This window comes from Cebus imitator, unplaced genomic scaffold, assembly GCF_001604975.1.
Source record: "Cebus imitator isolate Cc_AM_T3 unplaced genomic scaffold, Cebus_imitator-1.0 Scaffold662, whole genome shotgun sequence".
NCBI classification, from domain to species: Eukaryota; Metazoa; Chordata; class Mammalia; order Primates; family Cebidae; genus Cebus; species Cebus imitator.
In genome coordinates this window covers 5,701-17,641 of record NW_016107977.1, presented here as the reverse complement: position 1 = coordinate 17,641, position 11,941 = coordinate 5,701, and the positions used below count along the sequence as shown (strand labels likewise).

General features: G+C 43.1%; 1 protein-coding gene across 9 annotated transcripts in view; it reads right to left on the bottom strand.

Annotated features, from left to right (window-relative positions):
* FAN1 (FANCD2 and FANCI associated nuclease 1) overlaps positions 1 to 10,282 on the bottom strand; it is a 40,387-nt gene extending 30,105 nt beyond the window's left edge. For 4 of the 9 annotated variants that reach the window (XM_037734795.1, XM_037734794.1, XM_037734793.1 and 1 more), the window contains exons 1-4: positions 8,870 to 9,193; positions 7,315 to 8,697; positions 5,148 to 5,288; positions 2,618 to 2,819 (exon numbers count right to left, since the gene is read on the bottom strand). In XM_037734795.1, the coding sequence (XP_037590723.1) occupies positions 2,618 to 2,819; positions 5,148 to 5,288; positions 7,315 to 8,545 (1,574 nt within the window). In that variant the 5' untranslated portion in view covers positions 8,546 to 8,697; positions 8,870 to 9,193. Of the gene's footprint in view, positions 1 to 2,617; positions 2,820 to 5,147; positions 5,289 to 7,314; positions 8,698 to 8,869; positions 9,197 to 10,213 lie in introns of those variants that run through there. The other 5 variants (XM_037734791.1, XM_037734797.1, XM_037734792.1 and 2 more) reach the window with 4 other exon arrangements.
* Between the last annotated feature and the right edge of the window lie 1,659 nt (positions 10,283 to 11,941).

The window sequence follows — 11,941 nt, the reverse complement described above, 5'->3', positions numbered from 1 at the left end:
AAGTGATGATTTAGATTAAATAATGGTATTTATTTAAAATGTCGTTATCATAGGCTCTAGGTAAAACATCAGATTTTGTGTACCAAGGCATGGTACAAACGTATACACCAAAGTTTGGTGCTGTTCTCTAGTGCAGCGGTCAACGATTTTGGCACCAAGAGTGATTTCATGGAAGAGAATTTTTCCATGGACTGGGTTTGGGGGAGGTGCTTTGGGTTGAAACCGTTCCACCTCTGATATCAGGCAATATCAGGCGGTAGATTCTCATAAGGAGTGCCCAACCTAGATCCCTCGCAAGCGCAATGCACAATTGGGTTCATGCTCCTGTGAGAATCTAATGCCACTGCTGATCTGCCAGGAGGCGGAGCCCAGGCAGTCATGCCCACTGGTACACTGCTCACCTCCTGCTGTGCCACCCAGTTCCTAACAGGCAATGGGCAGTTACTGGTCTGCGGCCTGGGTCTTGGAGACCCCTGCTCTAGTGTATAGAGTAGTCCAGCAGCATCTCTATTCTAGGTTAACACTGGAGTGAATTCAGTTCAACTCTGATGTCTGCAAGGTGGGCGTGGAGGTCTGAATTAAATCCAGGATCACGTGGGCCCTATGAATCTAGCAGCTTAGACACCATCGAAAGCAGGGTTTTTCAGCTTCAGCACTGTTGACGTTTAGGCCAAATAATTCTTGGTTGACAGGGGCTGTCCTGTAAATTATAGGATGCTCAGTAGTGTCCCTGGCCTCTATTCACTAGATGCCATTAGTATCACCACTTCCAGTACTGACAACCAAAAATGTCTCTAAATGATGCCAGATGCCCCCAGTTGAGAACCACTGGCCTAGTGAAAGATGTCACACCCTCCTGGTGCAGAAGCTATTAAGCCAAAAGCAGCACTGCATCCCTGAGGGCATGGGAGAGATGAGTGCCACCATCACGGAGTTGAAGGGGAAGGGGTGGGATTCCTATCATATAACCATTGAACTAAGAGCCACTCATCTACCTCCTTGCAGAGTCCCAAGGATGCCCCCAGTGAACACGGCCTCCAGGCTGCAAAAGGAAGCATGAAATGCAGAAAATTAAGTAGTGACTCCTGCAAGGATTAAGAAAGCGTAGATAATGTGCCTTTTTCTGTAATAATGTGCCTTTTTTCTGTTTCTTTAAGATAACAGCAGAGTAAGAGCACCAGGCACTGCCCTGACATGGGGCTGCCAGGGACTCTGAAATTTCACTGCTGGGCTTTACATCAAAATGAAGAAATAAAGGACAAACTTGACAGTGGTTTTTACTACAGTTAAAACCGCCTTGAGGATTCTATTTTCCTGCAAGTCCAAAGTCAATGACAAAATATGTTCATCTTATTAATTTTATCTGTTCTATGCTAACTGCATATACCAAGAAAGGGCTGCTAATTTTATTTTATTTTTTTTGAGATGGAGTCAGGCTGGAGTGCAGTGGCACAATTTCAGTTCACTGCAACCTCCACCTCCTGGGTTCAGGCGATTCTCCTGTCTCAGCCTCCTGAGTAGCTGGGATTATAGACATACACCACCACACCCGGCTACATTTGTATTTTTAGTAGAGATGGGGTTTCACCATATTGGCCAGGCTGGTCTCTTAATTCCTGACCTCATGATCTGCATGCATGCCTCAGCCTCTCGATGTGCTGGGATTACAGGCATGAGCCACCATGCCCAGTCAGAGGGCTGCTAACTGTAATGTTTACTTGCCCACAAAATGTTACATATAACGTTAACATCAAATACTTAAGAAATAAAATTAGACACAGGACTTAGAAGACATTTAACATATCACATGGATAAGGATCCATACTTCTCAAGTCAGTTAATTACAAATAAGTAAAGCATTTTTTTAAAATCTACAATACAAACTTTTTTGAAGTGTAGGTATTGATGTATTTCTTAATATCTGCCTTACTATACCCATGTTTTATTAAAGATTTGTATTTATAGTACCTCCCCAACAAGGATGGGCTCATAACAATTGAATTATACAAAATAAATATATAAAATAAATAACTTCATTTTAAAGTGTTTTCAAAAGCATCCTTTCATTTCATCCTCAATGACTCCAGAGTAGTGAATTCCCAGACTAAATTTGATATAGTTTGATTACATAAATAACATGGGCAAAAGAAATCAATTCTAAAAGTTTGTGTATTTTCAAATTAGTTCAAGCGCTTCTCAAAGACAAAAGAAACCACCAACAGTTTTGGTAAACTGCTGTGTTTAAACTCTGGAAAATTTGCACATTAAGACTGCCTGATGATACTTTGTTTAGTAAACAAAAACTTTACTAAAATAAAAATGTGACTGAATAGTTTAGTCTAAAATCCTGTAAGAATCACTTAAAACTGTATTTTTCTTGGAAAATAAAATACTAGAATTTACCAAAGGCCTATTGCCTTTCGATGGTTATAACAAAAATTTTGAATAATAACCCAAGAAAGAATCCAGGCTACCACAATTAAGGCTTTTTCAGCCTTCTCAATCTAACTGCAACTGAAATATACAATTACAGTTCAATCACATATACAATCCATTATAAGTTATTATGTGCTATCAACATTTTAAATTTTTTTACTATAATGATAGCCAACAAAACCTTTTTAAAATCACTGCACCAATTCCAGGCGTATTCTTGCCCCAAGTGCAGACTGAACGCTGTTTGGCCAATCTGAGAAAGCTGTCCACCAGCTGCTGTTTCTGTCCATTGGGATTCACCAAGTGGAAGGTCTTGGCCAGGGATTTTAGTTCAGGAGCAGAAAGGAGTTCAAGCACTTCAGAGAGTTCTTGCAACTCAGATTCTGAAATGGTTAAAAAAAAAAAAAAAAAAAAGGTTTTTAAAATTTTACCATTTTCTAGCTTTATTTACCTCAGTTAGATGAAGATAAAATGAAATTCTACTTAGAAAATTTTAATTAGTTGGCCAAACCAATCATTAAATGTGGAATTATTAACATGGTATTATTAATGTATTCATAACGCTACCATCATATCTCTTAAAAGTTACCAAGAACAGGCATGGTAGCTCACTCCTATAATCCCAGCACTTTGGGAAGCCGAGGCGGGCAGATCATAAGGTCAGGAGATCAAGACCAGCCTAACCAATATGGTGAAACCTTGTCTCTACTAAAAATACAAAAATTAGCCAGGTGTGGTGGCAGTGCCTGTAATCCCAGCTACTCAGGAGGCTGAGGCAGGAGAATCACTTGAAGCTGGGAGGTGGAGGTTGCGGTGAGCCGAGATTGCACCATTGCACTCCAGCCTGGGCAACAGAGCGAGTCACTATCTCAAAAAAAAAAAATAATGAAATAATAGAATTTCTCACTAAAATGTAAAGGAAGTAAGACACACATGGATAGCCATTATGGTTTGGGCATCCCAACACTTGTTTGGAATATGTGCTCCCTGCCTTTCTCGTCACAAAACCCCTACAAAACTGGACCTCGCAAACCAGGTCGGAATGAACTGATCATCAGCCCTCTCCTCCCACAAGCCTCTCCTGCTCATTCAGCATTCATGAGCCTGTTCTGCTACTGTGGGCCCCGACAGCAACCTTCACGTAGCAATTCAGCTCAGTCAGACCTCGCAGGTCTTTACTGTCAAGGCTTCACAGTTTAGGGCAGCACCTTCTTCCTCCATTCAACAAATATTTATTGGGTGTACACTGTGTGCCTGGTAACGTTCTAAGGCCCCGGGCATGATGCTAGTGAAAGAAATCCCATCCACAGGAGCTAATCTCCCAGCATAATAGTTAAATGAATAGGCATATATATCAGGTGGTAATAACCTCTCTAAAGAAAATCACAACTGAAGCTGGCAGGAGGCTTGCTGTATTTCACACAGTGCAATCAGGCAAACCTGGGACAATACAACACCACGCAGAGGTGACGGAAACGAGGAGTATGCCGTGTGGCTATGTGGTGGAAACTGACCTGGCTGGAGGGGAAAGTCACTCCAAGGCTTTGAGACAGGAGTGCACGCATCCTGGTGAAGAATGCTGAGGGATGGGTGGCCGTGGCAGAGAGTGACAGGGACACCAGGGCCAGGTCTCATGGGGCTGGAGCATGGGCAGGACTTGCTCTTGACTGAGTGCTACAGTGAGCACCAGGATCCTGGTTTTGTTGCTCATTTGAAGGTAAGTCAAGATTCACCTGCAGGAATCACCTGGCATGCCTGTCACACATATGAATTTATGGAATCTGCACCAGATTTTCCTAGTCAGATGAGGACTGAGCCAAGCTCCCAGGTGACCCTGCTGGCACTGATGTGTGGGAAGCGCTGCTCTGCAGCATGTCCTCTGTCCCACCAGCCATCCACATCTAAGCTCCTTCACTGAGCTTTATGCCTCTTCCAAAACTTTCCCCAGCCCACCCCATCCAGCCCCTCTAACAATCACCCTTCAATACTTCCTGCTTCCTTTGCTTCATCCCCACTTACTGCTCCCCACAACAAACTGTCCCAAAGAAAACATCTGGCTGATTTGCTTGTTTTGGTCTAAAATGTCAGCAACTTGAACCCAAGGCTCACATTTCCCTTTTCTAATAAAGTACAATTTTGTACCCGATACATGGGTAGGTACTTAACGAATGCTACTGATAAGGAAAGGTATCACTGCAGGAGACAGATTCTCCTTAGTGTTCACACAGGCTTAAAGCAATTCAACAATGCTTCAGGCAATCAACATCATCAAAGAGCTGTATGTGTGTGCATGTGCAGCAGATGAACTTTTTAGAGGCCATACTGGTTTCAGACAACCAGCTTTACTCTATCATAAAGATGAGGACCCTGAGCAAGATGAGTCGAGTTCTTGCTGGAAGGAGGGCACCAAGAAGGGGTGTTATTTCTTCTGTGGCACACACCCATGTCTATCTCCAGGTGACTTTTGTTCTAAATCTGCCACAGTCAAGAAAACAGCAGCAGACAATCTTTCATTATTCTTAACTCAAGCTAAGAATGGCTTTAGCAGCACATGAACAATTTGTTGTTCTAAGATTAAAAATCCTATTAAAAAACAGTAAGTTACCAGGCGCCACCCAGGAGAGGGCACCATACTAACACTGCCACCGTTCTGCAGAAGCTCAGCTCTTCAAATCATATTTTCATTTCACATTTCCTTCTACTAGTCATACCTGTCTGCAGAAAACCTGCATGCTTCAATTCTTCAATCACAGGTGTTAAGTCTGAGGCAATCTCTTCGTATTCTAATTTAGTCATCTTAATCCAGCTTAATTTACGTTGAAAGAGCCTTACATATAACTTCTGACCAGTAGCTGCAATAAAGTTAAGAAAAATGGTGAAAAACACTTCATTTACCTTTTAAACCTAAAGTGAATAAATGTACTATTTGAAAATACACACATGCTTACCATATGTATAAGGTCATCATTTCATGGTATAAACCATTTTGAAAGTACATTTAAAAATTTGGTAACAATTGGTCATTTTAAAACTTCTAAAATCACTTTCCCCATTTTCTGGCCATCAACATTTCTACTCCCTCAGAGAGGCCCTACCCAGAATTATTTAATTCTCTGCTTTTAGTTTAATATGCATTATTCTAATTTGATTGAAAAAAATCTGAAAATAATTTTCCCAAAAAAAATGTCTAGCTTTAGGATAGTCATCTCTAACCCAGTAATCTTGGCCAAGCTTCTTAATTAACTTGTTTGGCCTCAATATCTTTATTACCCAGATTATCTTTAAATTTCAGCCAACTCTAAAATGGCATAATTGTATTTTCAATATTTCCAACATTTATTTTCCTTTTTTCTTTAATTGACCTGGCATGATGGCTCATGCTTTTTTTTTTTTTTTTGAGACTGAGTTTCGCTAACTGCAACTTCTACCTCCCAGGTTCTGGCAATTCTTTTGTCTCAGCCTCCCAAGTAGCTGGGATTATAGGCGCCCACCACCACCCCCAGCAAATTTTTGTATTTTTAGTACAGACAGGGTTTTACCATGCCCAGCCTGTGGCTCACGCTTGTAATCTCAGCACTTTGAAAGGCTGAGGCAGGAGGATCGCTTGGGACCAAGAGTTCAAGGTTACAGTGAGCTATAATTATGCCACTGCACTCCAGCCTGGGTGACAGAAACTCTGTCTCTAAAAGAACTTAAAAATACAAAAATAAAAAGGCAAAAACAATTAGCAGTAATTATTTCTACACACCAACAGATTGAACACGACTCTCCATGGAGTATAAGACACAAGCATATGCAGAACTTGCACTAGGAACACTGTTCTTATTTCTCAATTATATGGAAGCACAGAGCCACCAATCACTGAAATACTCGCATGAATGCAATCAGCACCCAACCAAAGATCTGTGACTAGTTTGGATAGAAGAGCCAATGTGCTATCATGTTCATCTTCCCATGAGAACAGCAGTAGATGGAAGTGGATACTACACACAGCTGTGCTCAGAGAAGCAATACTGCTCACATGTTAAAAAGTAACAAGGAATACTATAATTCCACCATGCAAATTTAAAACAGAAATCCTTCTCTTAAGCATTAACAGTAATGTTCAGGATTTTTTATTTTTTATCTACTGAAGAGTCGGGCATGGCTGTATTTTACTGAAGGACAGGGTGGCCATCCAGTAAGTTTTTTCCTATCCTCAGGGACTCAGTTCCACAGACCCATCATGGCCCCCTGTAATAACACTGCAAGGACACAAGGGTGGCTTTTTACTACAAACCTGCACTGCTGGCTTGGAGCCACCCCCGGCTGCCAAGGACTTGAGGCATAGACTAATATTTTTAAATGAACCAATTTGAACTTGAAAGTTTCCATTTCCTCCACATCCTGTCTTTAAAAGGCACAGTCAATGAGTCTAAATGTTGGGAGAAAGAAAATAAGCCTCAGCTTGGTTTGTTTCTTTTTTCCTGTATTTTATTTTATTCTACTTTCATCTTTGAGGAACAAAACAGCCTAACAAGAAGCCTGATTACGTGCTGAAAATGCAAAGTACCCTTTTCTAAGTCACGCTGTATTTTTTTTTAATCTGGAAAAGGTTATTTTACAACTGTCAAATATACCTATAAAAGAAAAACAGCTGCTTCCAATGTAACCAAAGTTCAGCAAGAGTAAGCATCACCTGGCCCAAAATATTGACTCTTTTCCATGCATCCCTCTCAATAAAACCTTTTGAGTATGCTCTGACTCCCATGAACACTCCCACAGAGTACTCACTACACCACAGTGACTCCTTGTGGTCACTAGACTACTGCCCATCACATCATGCCCAAATCAGAGCAGCAAACGGGGAACGAAAACTTGAAAACATAGTTAACATACCTGATAACTGATAAAATTTAGTTATAATTCCCTTCTCCTGCTCATCAAAGAGCATCATATCATCTTCATTCTCAAGTACGGTTTTCAGCACCACAAGGAAACTCCGAAGGTAGTAAGGATGACTGGTTGTTTGATCAGGACCATCGCAGCTTGACCCCTGCTCCAAAGGAATGCTACGAGAGATATCACTATCTAAGCCACTGTCACCCTGCCGAGGAGCCTCTTGGATGTTACTCCATGCAGAAACATCATCTGCAGAACTCTGAGATTTTGCCTCTGAATCTGAGAGCTGTATTTTAGCTTCTGAGGCAACAGTCATTTTTACTTCTTCACAACTACATGCTTCACATTGTCCAACCACTCCTGTGATACACTCTTGCTTTGCAAGACTGTCCTCTGAAGTAGATGTTAATGTATTCCCAAGAGTGAAATCTGGTGAAAATAACATGAGTGCATTACCTGAGAAGCCAGGGGTGAGGGCTGATGTCTCACAATCCTGGGTAGCCTTTTGGCTTTCGGCTTCCATTATTTTATTTCCTCTTACCATGCGTTCGGGAATACACTCTTCCTTTAGAGAATCACATATAAACATGTTTTCTTTTTGATAACTGTTCTCCAAAATTTGATCCTTGTCCTCAGTTTCTGAAGAGTTATCAACCAGGCTCTGAATGACCGTGGATTTGGAACTCTGTGGACTAGAACCGGCAAATTTTTCATCCTTATCTATTGATTTTTTAGCCCTTATGTATTTTCTGGACAATTTAGATGCTAGGCTTCCCAAAGAAATGACTTTCACACTACGATTTCTCAGTTCATCCTGATTTTTGCACACCAAGTCATCATTACTTTTAAAGTAGGGACTGGACTTCTGTTCCATTTTTGCTGAATCACTTTGGCCAGCAGTGAAATTTGTCTTTGGTGGTGGTGACTTCTCTGACGTTACATCTTCTAAAGTAACACTGGTTAAATCTACCGTAGGCACACTAGAATTTATTAAGCCAACTTGCCCTGGATCAACTAGAACGACGTCATTGTTAGCACACATTTCATCAAGGTGCCGGTTTAAGTCATACCTAGGCACCATTTTACTGCAAACGGGGCAGGCAAGTTTGGCAGGTGGTGCATTGTTAAAACACGAAATAATAGAATTAGATGCTTTTTTCTTATTCTTGCTGATTGATAAGCTTCTACGAGGCTTTTTTCTGTCAGAAGGTTTCCCTTCTGACATCATGAATATTATAAAAACTGGGTGTTCTGACCAATAAAACACAGAATATTTAAGGTGAAAGATCGCTTTGATTTGCTTTTACTTTCTTGGCTTGAAAGCACCAAAAGTGGGATTCTATATGATCTCATGTTATTCGTCTAGACAATTTCTTCTTCCTACAAGATGAAACATACGAATTAAAAACATTTTTATGAATTCAGCAAGGGGAAAAGCGAACTCTAAAACGTGGAAGAGCAAGGTCTCCTGGGATGAAGAGACCACCCTAAGCTTAAGACAGAAGACCAAGCCCCTCCCACCAGCTCTGCACGAGATCTTAGTATCCCTTACCATAAAATGACAGAGCCGGACTCGAAATTTCTAGAACGTCTTTACGACCTAAAACTATCCGTTTCTAAAAATGAACAATTTGACCACTTCAGGGCAGACCCTTTACAAGACCACGGTATGACTTTTTCTGAGCGAGATGGAGACTATCAGCGAGTGGCCCAGGGCGATGCCCGCCCCACGGGCCCGAGCAGACGAAACGCCCCAGCCCGCGGCAGCTGCGTCCGCGCCTGTTGCCACAATTGCGACTTCTGCGGCAGAGCTGAGGCCCCGACCAGCAACGCGGGTGCTGCGGGGCGAAAGCCGCGCACCTGGGGCCACGCGACTAAGCCTGAGCTGCCCTCCCTGCTCCCTCCAGGCCCGGCTGCCCTAGCGTCCACGCTCCTTCAGTGCCCGGTAGTCCCAGAACCCCGCGCAGCCGCCTCACGCCTCCCACCTGGCTCCGCGCTCCGGCGCTCCCAGGCATTCCCAGCCGATCCTTCCGCGTCTCGCTTCCACAGGCTCGGCAAGTGGAGGCTAGAGTGATCGATCGCCTTTCCTTTCTACATGAAAGGCTCCCATACGAGTGGCCAAGGCAGGCACAGCCCCGAAGCGGGGACCCGGGCACCTCCTTCCTTTCCCACCCGCAGGGGCAGGCGCCTGTGCGTCCCTGCACGCCCCCGCGCGCCTCCACTGCGGCTGTGCACTCTGATGATATTCCTCTACCCGATCGGGGGAAGGGGGAGCAATCTAAACGTGTTTGTTGGGGGAGCATTCAGTGTCAAACCGAGCAAACAGCCTCCTGGGGAAAGACGGGCTACTTCTGTAACCAACAGGCAATAACATGAACTCTATTTGGATAGACTTCTGAGAATCAGCGAGAGGGAGTTTCAGTTGGAAAACCACTGAGCTGGGTTTTCCAAAAGACAATGCTGATCACCAGTTATCTGATATCCTTGAAGTAATAACATCAAGAACCAAGAAATAAAATGCAGGGATTAGGAAGTGATGCTTCTTATTTATTACTTCTATTTTTAACGTAATTTATTTTTAAAGTTATATGATTTATTTAACTTTCATTAATGGCTGTGTTTAACAGTTGAAAATTTAACAATCAGCCCCAAAGCACTGACACCAACGTGTTGCAGCCCACCATGAATGATCTAGAGTGCAAGCTTCTTGAGATCAGGGGGTTGTGTTTGTTGCCTTTACTATAACATCTGACGCTGCCTGCAACAGCGGCTAGTGGGTAGCGTTGTGTAATTGTTCATAAAAATGCACTGAATGAGGGCATAAATAAATGAGCAAACCAAAGAGAATAAGGATCTAAATGGGGAATTCATTAACTAGAATGTATTGAGTGCCTACCTCATTCCAGGCAACATTCTAGATTCTGAAAACATATGGGAGGAAATCCTTCATGGGAGGGAGGGGAAGTCGTCGTGAAGGATATATTCTGGTGGAAGGGGATAGAGAAAATAAAATTTAAAAAGTAAACTATGTAGTGAAATTGAAGACAAGAAAAGCCAGAAAAATCTTGGGGGTGACAGGATTACAATTTTGAAAGAGTGGTAAGGAAAGGCCTCACTGAAAAGATGACATTTGAAGATTGACATTGGCCTGAAGGAGGTAAGGCTGTGGACTGAGAGATCACAGTAGGCCAGGAAAAAGCAACAGTACATGGGCCCTGAGGCAGAAGATTGCCCAGCAGGCTCTAAGAACACCAAGGAGGCAGAAGAAGACAAAGTGAGGGAGGCAGCAGAGAGCCGGATCATGGAGGGCAAGTGTTAGCAAGTTTGTTCTATAAAGGGCTGGGTAGTAAATGTTTGAGGCTTCTGAGACCACGTGGCTGTCAGGCAGGTCACTCACATAAAGAGACCACCAAGCAGGCTTTGTGTGAGTGACATGGCTATTTATTCACCCAGGTGTGAGCTAGCTGAGTCGAAGATTCAGTGGAGGGTGGTGAGATAGGAGTTGTTTTTATAGATTGGGGCAAATGGTTAAAGGTGGTAATCTATTTTAGGGAGGGGAAGGACATCAAGGGATGCATAATCACAAGGGTAGGGGTCATTTATTACAATCAGGCATGATCATAAGGGTGGGGGTTATGGGTTGCAAGCAGAGGTGAGGGTGTGGTAAATTACATAGCTATAGGGGTGGGGGTCTTGAGAAACCCAGTGTCTAGGAGGAAATTTTCGTAAGGCTGAGCAGGAACAAAGGTTGCAGTTTGCAGGAGAAGAGCAATTAGTTGAGGCAAGAACAAGCTGTTTCACTTCTTTCTGTGGCCACCTGGTTACTTGTGGTTACTTCAGACTTTCTGGCTCCTGGGGACCATTCAGAGGTGTATGTGCAGGTCACAAAGGCTATAATGGCCAGGCTTGGACTTTGAGGCCTGACAGTGGCCTCCATCATCACTAGGCAACACTGCTATTGTAGTGTAAAAGCAGCCATAGATAATATGTAACACATGAGTGTGGTTTTGTTCCAATAAAACTTTATTTACAAAAATAGCTGGCTAACTTGCCATCCAGCTACTGTTAGCCAGGACCTGATGTAGGACCCCGTAGGTCATTGTATGAATTTGAGCATAGACTGAGTAAGATGAGAGGAGGGGAGACAAAGATATTGTAGCATAAGCTCTAAAAGGACCCCTTTTCCTGTTGCATTAAGAATAGAGCTTGGGGCCGGGCGCAGTGGCTCATGCCTGTAATCCCAACACTTCGGAAGCCAAAGGGGGCAGATCACCTGAGGTCAGGAGTTCCAGACCAGCCTGGCCAACATGGAGAAACCCCATCTCTACTAAAAATACAAAAATAGCTGGGCATGGTGGCATATCCTGTAATCCCAGCCCTATAATCCCAGCTACTTGGGAGGCTGAGGCAGGAGAATCAAGCAAGAGGTTGCAGTGAGACAAGATCGCACCATTACACTCCAGCCTGGACAACAAGAGTAAAACTCCCTCTAAAACAAAACAAAACAAAAAAGGCTGGGCACGGTGGCTCACGCCTATAATCCCAGCACTTTGGGAGGCCAAGGTGGGTGGATCACCTGAGGTTAGGAGTTCGAAACCAGCCTGGCTAACATGGTGAAACCTCA